The sequence below is a fragment of the Ciconia boyciana genome, chromosome 8 (genome assembly GCF_034638445.1).
Source record: "Ciconia boyciana chromosome 8, ASM3463844v1, whole genome shotgun sequence".
In the NCBI taxonomy this organism is placed as follows: Eukaryota; Metazoa; Chordata; class Aves; order Ciconiiformes; family Ciconiidae; genus Ciconia; species Ciconia boyciana.
In genome coordinates this window covers 26,761,744-26,778,659 of record NC_132941.1, presented here as the reverse complement: position 1 = coordinate 26,778,659, position 16,916 = coordinate 26,761,744, and the positions used below count along the sequence as shown (strand labels likewise).

At 38.2% G+C, this 16,916-nt stretch overlaps 1 protein-coding gene across 4 annotated transcripts in view; it reads left to right on the top strand.

Annotated features, from left to right (window-relative positions):
- The window catches only part of PCDH15 (protocadherin related 15), a 378,762-nt gene that overhangs the window by 354,791 nt on the left and 7,055 nt on the right, over positions 1–16,916 (top strand). For 3 of the 4 annotated variants that reach the window (XM_072869959.1, XM_072869956.1, XM_072869957.1), the window contains exons 30-32: positions 2,887–2,997; positions 14,173–14,194; positions 15,766–15,804. In XM_072869959.1, coding sequence (XP_072726060.1) covers positions 2,887–2,997; positions 14,173–14,194; positions 15,766–15,804 — 172 coding nt within the window. Of the gene's footprint in view, positions 1–2,886; positions 2,998–8,151; positions 9,536–14,172; positions 14,195–15,765; positions 15,805–16,916 lie in introns of those variants that run through there. The other variant, XM_072869958.1, reaches the window with a different exon arrangement.

Genomic DNA, 16,916 nt, shown 5'->3' with positions numbered 1-16,916 from the left:
ATGTAATATGTCCTCATCATGGAAAACCTCTGCTCCACAGGACCATGTAGGAAGGACTTCCCAGAGCCCTGCTGGACTTTTTGTTTGTTTGTTTTTCTTTTTTGTTTGTTTTGTTTCTACAAAAAATGCTTTGGCATCTGCTCCCTTCATTGTGTTGAGCGCAATGAAGTGTCAGTGCCTGTGCAGACTCCTGCTGCAGTGTTGCATCAGCCTGTGGGAGGAGAGGGCATGGAAGAGCTGATATACATGTATTACAGTAAAGCAATTACAATCTGAATGCTGCAATAGATGTGGTACAATATGCCAGGTGAGATTTAAACTGTGCATTTTTCCTTTCTGCACTGCAGTTAGGAGTTAGCAAAGCACTATGTTACTCATAATTTAAAAAGCATATCCTACATGAAAAAACAGCAGCCTGCCTGAGAGCACTTTCCTTAGTGACACCAGAAAAACAGCCAAGGATAGCCATTTCTTGATGGTTACTGCACGTTCTTTGGATTATAATTACATCCCTGTTTCTCCAAACAATTTGGGTCAAAGGAAAAAACAATTTTAAAGGACTTTGAAAGAGCTTGACAAAATTCTGCGCCATTGGGATGGCAGTGCCTCTCAAAGCTGCTTTACTTCTCCCAAAATTGTATATAAAATTTGCTTCCAGTGAAACACTACTGAACCAGTTCCACCTACAATTAGTTTGTTGTTGTTGTTATCTGAATTGCTTGTTTCTTTAAGAAGTCTAATAGCACTATTTTTCCTTGACATCTGTTAGGTTATCACAAGATTATCAATCTCTTTTAAGAGCTTTAAGGTATCTGCATAACTTCATTTCATCAAAAAATCACATTTTTGTTGTCTAGAAGTATGACTTGGAGTTGGATTTATAGCAGACCAATGTGAATAAAGTACACTTTTATGAAAAATGTATCACTGAAGAGTGCCAAAGAAAATAAAAGGAATTTTAGTGTTAACATCAACACCAAAAGCTATCCTGAGCCTTATGGTTTGTTTTTGCATTACAGCCTTTTTTCTCCTTTTCAAAATCAGTTTCAATATTTTCCCTGAGATTATAGCGGGATAAATGTAACTGTCGGACTCACAGCACATACAATGGAAATGTTAAGATTTTCTCACTGTTAAAACTTTTTATGTGCAGTAGGTCCATTTTTCAGCACTTTCCAGATCAGTGATCAGCTTACTAAATTTTTTAAAACTAATAGTTACTGAAAACTAATTTAATTTATAAAATTATCACTGTCAAAGTGCAGCTCAGTGCCTACATTTATGACTTGTAAACAAGCCAGAAACCATCATTATTCTTTTCTATTAAATAGTGTCTTTGAAATACACTATCCAGTACAACCCCATAAGGTAACTATAAAGACTGTATTATTTACTAATCACAAAAGACCGGTATCTTCTAAATAGCAACCAAAAATAATACTCCTTCACTACTGAAGATGTTTTCTATAAGATTCTTGAAACATGTTAAAATGAGAAAACAGTTGTAAAAATGCCCTCCTAATAGTCCACCTGTTAAAGAAATATCATGAGGTATATTCATGTTTTCATGTCTTACTCTTTTCTCTGTGTGTTTGTGTGGCAGGGAGTTGTTTTCTGTAAGCCCAAAGCAGTTTTCCCCACTGTAATTCATGTTTATGCTGACTGCAAAATTGTTTCAAGAGTATAACAAATAGCAGCTAAACACTGTACAGCTCTGGAAATTATGATTCTTTAAACATGTCATTAATTCTGTAATTTTGTGTGTGGAATAATTAAGTAGCATCTAGTTTATTACTCTTATTAGGTTCACTGTTTAGGACAACTGTTGCAAACAGAATTCATTTAACCTTCCTTTTTATCTCTCTGTCTTTTTTTGCATAACAAACCAGATTCAAAGAGTAAGTACTTATTTTCAGCTTTGTTTCTAATAGATGGCACAGGAATACTGACAGTCTACCAGTCTTTATTTTTAAGAAGGGGTAGTTGACATTCAGTAAGAGTTACTTCCTATACTCCAACTTGTTCCTGAACACCTTGCATGGCAAGGTTAAAAGTTACTTATATGGCTACTCAGTGTATTTTATTATTGCATGCTAGCACACATGAAAGATACCGTTGTTCAGGACATTGTTTCCTGCAGAGATAAAAGGAAATATTTCCATGTGTGTGATATTCCTCAAGCAAGCAAGTGCATGTCAGGCTAGAGTGCATAGGGAGACTTCCCTAAAAAGGGTCAAGTATCGACCACCCTCAAAACCAAAGAAAGGTAGGATCAGTCATGCCACCTCAGTGGTGCTCCCCTAGTTACGCATACGAGGGGCCACAGGCTTTGTTTTCTGGCTAGAAAATCGAAATCTGTTTCTTAGTGAAAATAATTTTATCAGGAAAACCGTTCATTGAGACGGAAATTTCCCAGCCAACTCTAATGAGAAAGGAGTTGTAAGTGATAACTTAAACTTTGACAGAGACTCTTTGTGTTTAAAATTACAGTTTCTTGGCACTTGAATGAAGCACTTGACCAAAGAGCTTACTCTCTCCACTGTTAGTCTTGGGCAACCAAAACAGATAAACCTCCTAATGAGAGCAGTGTCAAAGCTAGCACATACATTATTTCCTGGGAGATACCTGCCAGGGCAGTGACATACTGCTGCTCAGGAGGTTTCTGTCCAGGGGAAGCTCTGGGATTCCACCCAGAGAGAACAAGTAACAGAGAGATGAAAAAGCCAGGAAAAGATTATCATGTTATTACTTTTCTTTGAAGAGGACAAAATGCAGGGATGTTTTGAAAACTGTAGGAAAAACATAGAAAACTTTACATCTCAGCTTCTGTTAGGGTATAGAGTGTTTCTAATGAGTATTTCTCCTTCCCTACATGGCTTACCGAAGGCGGCAAGCTGAATGTGCAAAGACTGCGAGAATCCAGATGGCTTTACCAGCAGGCAAACCAGCAAGCACCACTGCCAATAACCTCTATGAAGAGCTTGGCGACAGCACCATGTGAGTATTCCTTGTGATACATCAATAAAATTGTTAGTGACCGAAGCCATGATTCACTTTCCAGGGATGTCACTTCATACAGTCTACGTCAAAAAGTCTTTTCTTCATGAAGGGGTCTTTCCCCAGCTGCTTGGGGTTCTCAAACATCCAGAAAATAAATAGGACAAATCTGTAAGGAAAGAAAAAACAATTTAACCTGCTAATGGGGATTTCTTGTAGTGCATGGGGGGAATCTTTAACAGGTTTTAAGCTGGCAAAAAGCAGGGTATAACCAGATGGTTTTTTGTAAGCAAGAGCCTATAGCAGGCCATTGCTACCAGAGTGAGCCAGGACTGGGCCTCTTTAGTGCCTTTGCAAATCCAGGCCAGCATGCCACATTTTTCAAAGCTGTTGACTAAACACATCCAATGAAATTGCTGCCCCGAAGTCCCCATTTGGTGTAGTAAGAAATATTCTGTTGAGTAGAGTGGGGGGTTTTGTTCTAAATTTGAAACTGTTTGAACATTGAAATTAAAGATAAAGGAACTATCAAAATAGAGAAACCATTGGCAGTTCAATGAATCAATCTTTTACCTATTATATGCTTGTAAAATAATAATAGTGCAAAGATGCCTACTTTTTCATGCTTCTGTAAATCTGAAGTTTATGGACTCCAACAACAATTTAATTATCAGTATGAGAATATTACAGGGGAGAATAGGCAATTAATATTTGTATCATACAGGGTGGTTGTTGATAAGCTTGCCATGCTTACTCGTCTGTGTTTATATTTTAAAACCAAGTAATGCTGAAGAGCATAGTATTAATGATATGTTTGGAGGCAGGTAGAGAGAGAGCTGCTGGTGGTGTTGCTGAGGATTGCCCAACTTCTGTTCTATTTTCAATCATTATTTGTTTTACTGAGAAAGTTGAAATTTTACAGATGCTGTGATTGAGTTTATAAAATGTTAAGGAAGCATGACAAAGCGTATCACTGCTGCTTTAACTCTTGGTCATCTGAGTGCACTCTCTGAGTTTGAAATAATTCCAGAGCTTGAGCTTTTCTGTGTAAATATAGGAGCCATACTTGAAGCAAGAATAGCTTCTCCTAACTGCTGAATTTCCTCCCATGCCTTTTGCCTTTGTGATGTGTTACTGCTTGGGCAGGAAGGGAGGAAAAATGTATGTTCAATAGTAGCTTATAGTTGCATTTTTGAATGTGAGCACTTCTGCTTGTGAACCACATGAGATCACATCTGTACACTTACACATACAGTGAGGTGCCCTGCTGGATAAAATTCATGTTTCTTTGGCATTTACCTAAATTTCTACTGAAATTAATTACTCACTTCTACTATTTTACTGGCAGTGATATAAAGCTGATTATCTGCAGGAACTGGATATCCCAGTGGATGAATCTATGTTTTGTACTGATGAATACCTTATGCTAAACCCAGAACAAGCCTCATTGTGTTGGGTTTTTACCTGCACAGATTTTTTTACGTTTTAGTACTGCAACATATGGGTGCACATTTACAGATTTGCAATATTGACTTTGAGGCTTAGATTTCTGTTCATTTTAACTAAAAATAGTTTTCATCGCCCCAAAAAAGATACCATATTTGGAATATTTTCTCTCAGATGTCTTTGCATACAGCTAAGATATACACATATCCATCATGCTAAGGAACTGATTAAACATAAACTAGTAAAAATCCTTACAAAATACATGAAAATCCTTAGGATTTTAAAGAAAACAACATGTTTCAATAAAAATAATTACAAATTATCTTTTTTTTCTGTCAAATATTTGATTTCAAGGCACTGGTATACCTGAGGAAATTATTCTTTGGGAATACCTTTTATTAACATTTTTCATGAATTGTAGTACAATGTTTCCTGTCTTTACTTGTCGTAAGACAGTCATCTTTCATTTGCAGTGCTGCCTTGTGTCTTGTTTTCTTAATTTGGTGTTTATAGCAAATGAAATGGAACTAAGCTCTTTAGTTTTAAATCTGCCTTGTCTCATAATTTTCATTTTTCTCTGTCTTTGGATACGTAGGCATCAGTAAGTAAGCTCATTTAATTGTCTTAATATTTGTAGCTAGTAGAAATGCTAGTTAATTTTCCTTTCAGTAATTCCCATTAAACCTTGCAATCTGAAACTCATATTTTATTTGTCCATTGATCAAGTACAGGAAAGACATTTACTGTGAAGTTTCAATACTTCAATGCTTCTTTATCCTTTTCTTGGAAGTAGAGGTGAAGTATGATTGCTGAACTTGAATGGTGTTATTTCTAAAGCTAAGTAGCCCTATTACCTTAAAAAAAAAAACAAACAAAACCAACACTGAGGTGTTGCTTTCAGTTTATGGACTTAAGATCTCACAATTGGATGCAAGCAAAATCTTTCTTGTCTGCTGTTTACAGTTCCTTGCAAGGCAGGTACTTTTCTTTCAATTTACAGAAATGTGCTTCAAACTGGTGAGCTGATGTTTCTCATTGATTAAAATACTTATACGTAAACACAAAAAGATTGCAGGATAACCTCGTCATTGAGAGGCATCATGTGAAGCGAGGAAGGAACTGAGAAGCTTTTGAAATAATCTGTTCCAGTATCATAAAGGTTATGTCATCTTGCATGAGCTTTCTACTGGAGGGTTTCCTTCAAGTTCAGAATCATTTATTTCTCTCCCCTCTAAATAGACTGAGGGTGCTTGACCAACCTCGAAGTATGCTGCTTTAGGATAAAGAATTAGTTTATTATTAGTGTGAAGTCAATTATTTTTCAGACAGTTATATTCTGCCCAAAGGCAAGCCTCAGGCATACTGTTTTTTGGAGAACTGCAGTGCTTGGGGAGAGTTTATTCACTGGTATAACCCTTTGTGGCTTTGCTGGGTGTTATTCACAAATGGGAGAGTAAGCTGTGTACTCTGCAGTGATTCTTCTCATTGGTCCTCTGAGGTTCCTGTGACCATGAAGAAGCTGTAGTTTCTCTGTGTGGGTGATTTCCCAGTCAAAACAAGAAACAAAAGTTAAGAAGCAAATGTGTTTCATTTCTAAATACAGGCCTTTGGGGGACTTTTATATATTAAATAACTTATTAAGAGAGATTAAATCTCCTCTTAAGTCCTATCCAGTATCTAGTTATTTCAATTTCTCTTCAGTTTTGCTAGGGAATATTTAACCACCAGAGGTTAAATTTCCATTAATTTAGATTTGGTAATATTTTCTGAGATATGAAAAAACAACACCAAAAAAGAGGGAACAATCTGGCCAAGAGTTCTAAAACTTCATATTCCAGCATTCACGTAATCATGTAAAATGTAATTTTTCCCCTATTCCTTTTGTTAACAAAGCCTAACCCTTTTTTATCTAAATGCCAAATAATACAAATCAAATTTTGTTAGAGACAAGACTTAGAATTTTTAACTTAGAAGGTTTTGTGAAAATATCGGACAGCTCTAAGTTGCTAAAAGTAGTTTTATATGTTGTTTTTTATTTTTTTGTGTGTGTGTAGAAGTCATTGGTACTCACGCTATACTTTAGCTGCAGTTGCTTAACCACACAAAATAGGAAGGTTTTAAGTATAGCATTCAAAATGTGGAGTACCAGCATTAGGCAGAGGTAGTGAGGCTATAAATGAATTGTACAAAAGTGAAATGCAATCTTTATACCCCATTTCTACCATAATGTCCCCTTATACCATCATATTCTCACCATAGCCTGTCTTACAGATAAATTTAATATTTCAGAGAGCTTTTTAGAGTGGGTGTCCTTTTTAAGACTGGTTTTTGGTGGGTTGGTTGGTTTTTGTTTTTTTTTTTTTTGCATCCCCGTGCTGGATCCCCATCTGTTTAGTTATGATAAATTTGTATATGGCAGTAATAGAAATGCATTTTGATTCAGTCTCATTGCTGACGAGGGTAATCTTCTCTTTGAAAGGATAAGGGGTTTGGTTTTAGCTCTATCTGACATTGGCCAATATCTTAAATTTGACACAGGTTGGGGGGAAATAAGTTTATTTTCAGTGTCAGGTAAGCATTATTTAAAATAGGGCTCTAAGGGCACACTTTTCTAGCTGGCAGTTTGGGAATATTGATTTTAAAATACTGCTTATTTTAAAATCTGCTCAGAAGTTTGTGGTATTAAAAATATTTGAGGAAGGTAAGTTAATGAGGCACTCAGAGGTGCTAGATGACTTCCAGAAAATGGTGAGACTTTTTGGGGTAGAAATTCAATGTAATCCAACTGCAGGGTTTTTTCTCTCGGATTAACATGGTGCAGAGATTAAATTCATACACATAATGATATTTCTGCATCAATATGTGTATCGTAAATGCAAGAAATGATGCCCAGCTTGGTAATTCTTTAAGAATCAGTGTCAGGAGAATGGTCTGAGTACAACATCCATCTCAGCTGACTGGCTTCGGCTCCCGTTGGCCACCTCACAGAGACACTACAGGTCTATGCTTCAGGTGTGCCCAGCTGCACCTCTGACTCCTCCTGGGGCCGTAGTTTCAGGCTCACCACTGGCTCGAACCACAGTTCTAATTTTGTGTGTGGCCTATGGCCAGTCCTTAAAAGGCAATGCAGGCACACTTAAACGTTGCCTAATCGTACATGTGTGTTATAAAATAGCAGAGTTTTGATGCACAATTAGTATAAATAGGTTTAATGTAAAAATCCCTGTGAATATTCAGTGTTGGCTATATCCAGTATGGCACAGTGCCACTGCCGTTTGAATGATGGAGACACAATTATACATACATACAGTATACATATCATGATTCCATATTATCTCGTAGAGAAGCCGTATCGCATAACTACATAGCATTGATGTTTTGTGTCACTGGGGAGTTAGTGTACAGTATTGACTGATACTTTTGAAATCTAAGGGGGTTTTTTTAAGAGGTTAATTTATTTTTGAACTTGCTGAGTAGCTGAAAATTTGTTTTGATTTTTCTTCCTCCTCAAGTCCTTCTCCCCTAAAGAAGATGTAAAAGTAAATGTCTTGCCCAGTAGTCTAGTAAATGTGATCTTTCTGTTGGATAGTAGTTTGCTAGCAGTAATTTAATGGTTCTGATTCATATCATAAGTTCTTTTTTTCTCTCTCATAAGTATCTATGTCCATGCATGTTTCCTCACATGTGATTATCTTCTTTTCTTTCAAGTCTTTTTCTTCTCTACCATTTCCAACAAAGCAGGGGAAAAAAGTCAGTCTTAGAAGAAGGAGACCGTCAGAGAGTTATAAGCAGCTTTGCTTCCCGTGCTATTGAGGCTCACAAGCAATCTAATATCAATGGATCATTGAACAATAATCTCCCCAAATCTTCAAGTAACATTACTTTTTTATCTGATGAGAACCCCTTAACTACTCAAAACCCCTTATATGTGGAAGGTGTCACTCAAAGTCCTGCTCCTGCTGGGTTTCTACGGAAAAGAAATGATACTCTAGATACTCTTTCTCCTTCAAGACTAGCGTTGAGAGATGCCTCTTTGGGAGGCAGTCACCGTGTATGGACGGTACCAACTCGCGTTACTAAGAGACACACACCTGGTTCTCCGAGTAGGCCAGTTATCATGGACCCCATTCAGTGGCAACAGGAGAGACTCAAAGCAGAGAATGAAGGAACTGAAAATCAACATAGCAGTGTTGATATTAGCAGTCCACTATTTCAAAAAATAAGTGGCCCCAAGTTAACTGTAAAAGAGAAGGCAAGACAGTTTGAGCAGCAGGCTTTGCAGGAAATGAAGCAAGTGAAATCTCCTGATGTGAAATCTATCCGGTCGCCAACACACAGCATCTGTTTCCAAGAAGGAGAGAATGTGCTAGAGCAGTCTCCTGAAAGTGTGGTTGCTTCTCCTTGCCTTCGCCCTTCTCTGTCCTCTCCAACACCTTGTGCTGAAGTAGTTGAACCGGAGGCCTCCGCGGGCCCCTCTGTAATCATCACTCACCACGACTATCCTGAAGAACTTTCTCCTCCACCAACTCACAAACCAACTCCTCCGTCTTTTAGGATAAAGAAATCAGTTTGCCAAAGTTTTCTAGCTCCTCAGACCAGAGAAGTTATAGAAAGCATTCCAGACCCACCTAAAATTCCCCCACCCCCACCTCCACTGCTGCCACCTCCACCACCACCTCCATCCCCTCCTCTGTTGCCACCACATCCTCCACCCACAGTTTCTCTTTCTTCTTCTTCATCTCCTCTTAGCACCCAGCACCTCTCCCCTGCCAAGCATTCAAAATCCCCTGCCAAACAGCCAGCTGTACTGCCACTGGCCACAGTGCCAGAGCCTCCTCCCCGTAGGGAGCTGAAAGGTATTCTTAAAAACATTCAGAATTTAGCGGCAATCGAAAAGTCTGTGGCCAACATGTACAGCCAAATAGACAAAAACCATGTTCTGCCCAAGCATGTTTCTAAGCTCAAACCGGTTGCAACACCAGAGCTGCCAACTCCAGAAGCTGTGGCTGAGCACAACCAGCAGAATGGCAACCTGAGCTGTGTTGTGGAGGAGCTTGAGAAACGCTTTCCGTCTCAGTCGACAGCATTGTAATATTCATGGTTGGATGTTTTCTGCATGTAACATTTTGAGCGAGATGACTCTAATGCAGCACATGGTATCTGCCTCAGACTCTCTAGAAATTCAGACTTTTTCCCTTTCTCTGCTGTATATCACTAGTTATTCAGTCCTAATCCCAAAATTGAGAGACATTGTCTTTCCTGTTCACTGGGAAATTTGTAATGTATAATAATTCTACAAGTTGTTTCCTCAGAGCTACATCTTACTGTTCTATGATGCTGGTTCTTAGTCTGTTTACCAAAAATTCTTGGGGAAAGCTGTCCATTTTTACCCAAGGATTGGTCATAGATGGCAGAGGGCTTGATACTGCTTTATGTTAAGCAGCCTTCACTGTAGGTAGTATTGGTAAGCAGAGTGATTTTTCTGCAGCTGTAATTGGAATATCTTACTTTGTCCATAAAATGTACCACCTGGGAGGAATCTTACTGTCAAATATTGGATGCCAAAGAAAGCACGTAACAGTAGTAAGCAGGCTCAGCAATAGTGAGCCAGAGCTATTGCAGTAATGCATCATCTTATTCTGTGGGAGATGATGCAGCGCTCTGCTATGCTGGCATGCTTTCTCGCAGCTCACGTTCGCATCTCAAGTCAGAAGACGGGTTTTGTCTTGATGTGTCAGTAAACCTGGCTGTCTTCCCTCCTGTTACCTATGTTCTGCCTTCCATTGCATTTTTTTATATTGTAACTGCGTGTTAAAAGTTTTTATTTTGTAAATTTCTTTAACGTACAAAGCATTGGTTTGGTTTTTATTTTGCATGTGCATGTTGTTGGCGTCTCTCTTCAACTTTCATGCTAGTTTATTATGAGCTTTACAGCTGAAACATCTCACTTAAGTTGTAATAAAGTCACTCTGATTAGTGTCACCAAGTGAAGATTTTTCAAGTACTTGTAAAAATCCATGTACTATGGATTTACTTACTGGCTTTTTTGCTCACAGTCATCTAAATCAGACCTTTACATTAAATATGTCAATTATAGTAAATTAGCTTGTCCTTTGAGAAAAAATGGTAAGTAAAAGCAGTTTTGGAATGTAAATGAATGTTTGGTTCAACTTGCAAGTTTCCTTTTAGTCTTTTGCCAAAATTCAAAATATTCTTGTTTAAAATGACAATTTTTAAAAACTTATTGGGAAAGGCAAATATTACATAATGAAGAAAAACTAAAACCTCAGTTCAGTATCAAGTGTTGTAATTCTGAGCAAAAAGGTAATTATTTATCAGACTGTCTGGAGATACTCAGCATTTCTATGGTGCTTGGCTTTTTCTCTTTTCTCTTTTTTTTTTTTTTAAATTTGCAGTTAGGACATGTATGGATGCTTCAGTTGGAAGCTGCTGAAGGTAGTCTCTCTTTCTTTGTCCCAGAGCCAAACTCCGTGAACTCCATCACCCAAGTTTCACTGATACATTAGAATTTTTCTTTGCTTAAAACTCTTGTTGGGCTAGACTGTAGTTCCAAGACATGTATAGTAGCTAAATGTGTGAGGGGAATGATTATCGATGGTAGCATTTTTGCTGTAACAGAATCTGTATAATTGATGAGATGCACACATGTAGAATACCTGCCGATGACGCTAAATTCTCCAAGAGTGGCACTACTGCAGCACCAGCAGCAAATTGTCAAAGTTCAGCAGCTATTAGGTAGAGAAACTTTTAGGATTTAAGAGCCAGAATCGGAAGATTACTTAAATGTGTACTTAACTTCTGTGTGTCTGCCATGGTCCAGGCGTGGAGGCAGTGGGACAGTGGAAAGTGTGCAGAGATGAGCATGAGAAATTATTGCGCTAAGCGTGTTCAGAGTGGATCAACCTTAAGACAGAGATTTGACTTTAAGTACCCAAATCCCACTTTAGAGCTTGTAGACCCGTAAAAGATGCTTTTGTGAAGTTCATTACATCACTAGTGAAACATTAGACAAATATGACCTAATTTTGCAGTGTGTAGTGTAACGCAGCAAAGCTGCAGGTGTTTAGTAAGTCACAGCACAAACTCCAAAGGTTTTATTTAGCTACAATTATTTGTGGCATTCCTTAAGCAGAAAGAATGGACATCACACAGGAGCTCCTTTTTAAATATTTAGTTTCATCAGTCTCAGAAGAGTCTGTGGGGATTGTGGTAATCAGCTCTTCACTAATGAGGAACACCTACTTTCTCATTCCGGGAACCTTTATTAAGCTGGAAAGTTTACAAAACCTAGTTTCATTTTGTCTGGAATTAATTGTTCTCCTGCTGTTTTTTTGAACAGCCTTTGTTTAAAAAAAAAAACCTTTCTATTAGACCAGGAAATAAACTGTACCAGTAGTGTGTATTTTTAACCTAACCCAGGGAAGTTCTGTCCCATTGAGATATCTGGATGCTACCGCAGTTCTGCAGCACTACAAAGTATTACAACCAATATATTAGTTTGTAAGAAGTTGAGCATATATAAGCTTATTGACCCCTCTTCAGGTTGTCTGATTTGGTTAATTAGGGTCAGATGTGACCCTGGGTATATCTCTCATCCTTTCATCATCAGCTTGACTGGGTTCAGTTCTGAGCAGGAGCAGAGATTGCATCAGTGGAGAGGGCTTCCTTGCAAACCCATTTGCAAAGCTGGAACTGAGCAGTAGCATATCTCTCTCTCTCTCTAGCGTATTACTCCTCTCCCTTCCAGATTCTTTCTCCTCAGTTCCAGCTATGAACTGCAAGAAACCTCCATTTTAAGAGTCAGGGCAAACCAATAAGCAGTTGCGTCCTCTGAGTAGTATCTGTAGTATTTGGGGTTTCTGATGCTTTTGGTTTTAATATGAAAACAGATATAAAGTATGAAATAGCAAATGCCTGCTGGGATGCCAGTAATTGGGAAAATGGTTGCTTTAGGCAAATCACAGCTCCTTTAACCTATGTTAGCAATACAGGCCTGTGAAAGGTCGGTGCACATTTTGTACATGTACATTCATTCTTGTTTTATCTTTCTTGTTAAGTACCAGCAGTGTATACTAGCTGTCATATTCTCCTACATCATCATAGGCACTATGGCCTTGCTTCCCATTTTGCATTGAAGATTTCTCTCTGACTGACTGCAGTGAAGTCTGAGTGATAATGTTTATCCAGAAGCAATTCCTCCCTCAGTGGAGAGCTTTAATTCCTTCCTGGAAACAAATTATGTTGTTTTGACCTTTGCCTTTTTTGTCAGAATAGATCCTTGTGCTGTATTGAGTGAATGGGTATATTTTGTGTTTTGGGGGCTGCTTTTCCTTCTAATCATGGCCACACAAAACTGTGAGAAGTATAAGCATCTCTCAAAACACAGCGTGGTGCTATTTTTAAGAAAGTTGAATTCCAAATTGAATGAGAATTACTTACATTATGCTTTTAATCTGCAATATAGTGACTACTCGAGAGCAATTAAGAGTAATAGGCTTACTTATCCTCTGTGCAACACAAGGCCTTCTTTATCTGAAGATTGTTGTAGGTGGTATGGAAACTAAATACAGTGTTCCCCAAGTGGGCTTTGAAAAGTCACAGATCATCTTTTGATGATAAATCTTCATTTCAGATGTTCATTAGTTTTATATTATATGGGTAACAGCATTAATTTAATGCTGATAATCAATTCCATGTGCTGAATATTAATAGAAAACTTTATAGATGGTGATATTAAAGAATTAAAAGGACTTCTACTCTGTTCTTTATTATTTACTCAAATGTAATTAAAGAATTTCCCTAGACTGCTGTCTGTGTACTAGGTTAAGCTCAACATAATTTTGAGCATTTACCCTTTCCTTCTTAAAAAAAAAAAATTAAAAATCCAGGCTTAACCTTAATACTAATGCTAAGACCTAAATTGCTCTTCCCTAGTTTTGTCTAAACCATTTTAATTTTCTGGCACAAAATGTGAAAATAGAGAGCTTGATAGACATAAGTGTATTTGTCATGCATATGAATGTGTCCAAGAAAATGAATTAAAACAACAACAAAAAATTCCCAATAAGATCAAAAGCACAAAGCCTGTGGCAGAATACTTATAGATAGCAAAAATAATTTAACTCCCCCCTGCAGAGGAAATGTCAGGATATGTGTAATTTTAATTGTAATATTGTTACAAGGAATTAGTAATTGAAGCTCTAGGCCAATTTCTAGCGAGTCCTGAGTGGATACAGAAAGTCCAGAAGTAGAAAAGAAACGGTTTCGTTGCTTAAGCAGATGCATGAAATAAGAGTCTCTTTGTAGATGGTCTCTGAGACAACGGAGAAGGTGACAGGGCCAGACCTCTCTTATGGGAACGCAAGGAAAACCAAACACAGCGTTCATCCCCTTTCTCTTTGCTGTGTTCCACTGGGTCCACTGGCTCTCTGGCTTTTGAGGACTGGGGATTTCTTCTCATTCATTTGCAATCTAAAGCAAGAAAAGATCCCAAAGATTCACTAGCCTTTCCCATGCAATAATTCATATGTCCAAAGCAAATCTAAAGAAAAACATATTTTGTATTGTAGATATGTATTTCTTTTCTTGCTAGTAATTTTTCTTATTACATTATCTTTTCACCTCTCTCCAGAAAGAATGGCTATTTGCATCTTTATATGGTCTCCCAGAAGTATACTAATTTTTTTTTTTTCTTTTTCTGACTTCTAGGCGAGGATATGCACAGCAAGAGGTAAGGCTGTGCCCCAGTTACGTTTAAAATATTAATTGCATCAACATACTTTTCCTATACAGCCTATGTTGTGAAACTCTTTGCTACTGGGTGTTTTAGAGATACAAAGTGGTTCAAAAAGTTCATGATGCATGGATGGATTCACTGGGGGCTAGTAACCGTCATGGCACAAACGTAACCTCCACACTAGGAGGCTGCTGCTCAACAAACTGCCAAAAGCATTTTCCCCAGGAATTCCCTCCACACTTGTTGTGTTTTCTTATGTCATGTCTGATCATCTGCCGCTGCCCTCTGTCATGGGCCTGGTACTGGACTACACAGACCTTCTCTGCAACTCAGTGTAGTCGTTCTTGCAGCATCTTTTTCTCCAGGAATGAGTAAATTGAGAGTTTCCTTCAGAAATCTGAATGAACTCATTTAATAATTGGAAAGTTCTCCAAAATACATTTCTATTGTAAAGGCTGATATTTACTGCTGAGAGCTGGATCAGTTTTACTATAATCTTAAGGTGCACATCTGGACCCTACTGCTCCTTATTCAGTAGTGTTCTACAAATTGCAAGCTTTCTGTTGTTCTGCTGTGATTTTTTCCTCCCTTTGCAGAGCCAATTTGTGTCTCTTAATTCAGATACAGAACTTCCTCATTTCTCAGGGTCTAGTTTTGGCCAAGAAACTTGGCTGGAATAGTGCCACCAAGTTTTGGGAGGAGTGTGGGGACAATGGTACTGATTTTCCTGAGTAAATCTGATCCTAATTTACAAAACAGCAAGTGATGTGTATTGGTCTGTCATTTGCAGAAAACTGAAGCTGCAGAGTAGTTAACAACATGGCTACCAAAAATGACCCAAGTTTAGCTGTGACACACCTGAGAGGAGCCATATCGTCCTGTCGGTCCTCTCTGTGCAGCCTCCCAGGGTCTTTTCCCTCATGTCAGCATGCTTTTCTTGCTGCATGCCACACACAGAAAGAAATCACACATAAGCTGTAGAGAAAAGAAATGAGATAATTCTTCACTGTCTTATTAGTATTGTGAATTAAAGCATATTTGTGGTTGCGAGGTACTCAGTTAAAAGCCACAGAAGTATATAAATATAGATAGAGGATTAAAGCCATGGTATTGCAGTAGAAGCTTGGGTAAGAAATCAAATCACTTCAGGTTTTTAATAGCTGAATCACAGACTTTACTGCAGATTCCCATAGATTTGCTTTCTACCTGTTGTGGATAATTTTTTGTCTGCCATTGTCTCCCTGCTGTCTCCCAACATACACCACACAATAGTTCTCTTGGGCTCTGACAGAAGTTCTTGAGTTAAATAATTTAGAGAATCACCACATAAACTGGGAATTTGATTTTATATTAGGCAAAAGAAATAGTGGACTGTAAAGTGATTTTACTCCATTAGGTGCTTAGCAGTGTTCTACTTCTCACTGAGTATGGAAGTATCCAGGTGACTGCGGTACAAAAGGCTCTGAAGGACCTGTGCTTTTAGGATTTCTTTCCAATCTTAACACAAATGACCTGCACTTCAATTGTTGCTGCTTAATTAACCCCTTTCTAATTTTCTTTTGTAGCAACAGCAGTTGCTGAGACCTTCTCTTCTCAGACCAGAGGTACCACTATTTTTCATTTCTTAATTATTCTGTAACTTTTTAAATGGCTTTTACATAATTTCCTAATAAAAACTTGTCTGTCTCAGGTAATAATTTTTCCCCTGACTCTTTTAGATGAAAAGGAAAGTCCTGACATTGTTACCCCATTTATGTTGTTTTATTTAAATACCTTAAATTTACTGTGTCTTGGTATTTTCCCCTTGAGCATCTTTCAGTTGCTCCCATGGACTTCCATCACACAGACTGAAAGGCTTTCCTAGCTTCATCTCCAGATTCACAGACAGAATAATTTCCTCGCTGTCCAACCACAATCTATTTTTTCAGATGTCAGTCATCTGATAATTGATTATTGTACCTAGAGATGAACTAAGCAGTTGGTCTGCCAAGGCAAGGGAAGCATTAGCACACTGCTGTGGAGTGCAAAGGCAGCTCTGGATTATAAACCCAATACTTTCTGTTTCAAATCTTTTAGGCCCAATGTCATTTCCAGAATAAGCAATAGAGCAAATGTAGCTTTTGTGAGACGTTGCTATTGATGGCATTTTTGTGGTAGAGAATAGTGGTCGTTTCTGCAGTCATTATAAGTAATTACAGCAAGATGCTCTGACACAATATTGTTTCATTGGACAGGAGAAAAACCTCTAGGAAGCTGTGAGATAGAGACGACATACAGTCCCTTGCCAAAACCCAAGCCCTGGTGCTCTGTGTCGATGCTGCAGTTCAGAGATACTCCACAGAGCAGCCTAATACCAAACAGTGTGTGAAAGGGGCTTAAGGACACACTGGTGCTTTTGTAGGACACAGACAAATACTTAAACTTAGTCCAAGGCTGCTGATGATTGTTGATGGTTGAGAAAACATTAAAAAAGAGACCTGACAAACAGTGTAAGTAAAATAGCCCTAATCTCTCGATGCTGCTTTTTCCTTTGAGAGAGGCGCAAGAAGTGACAGCATATTTGCAGTGAGTCCAGTCTACTGAATGAAGTTTTTGTACAGGGTAAGTGAGACAGGGTCCCACACCAGACCAGTGTCTGCATTTAGCTGACTTAGAACAGTCACTCGCAGGGAATAGACCAGGGAAGGGGTCATTTAAAGCTCCTGTTGGCTTCTCA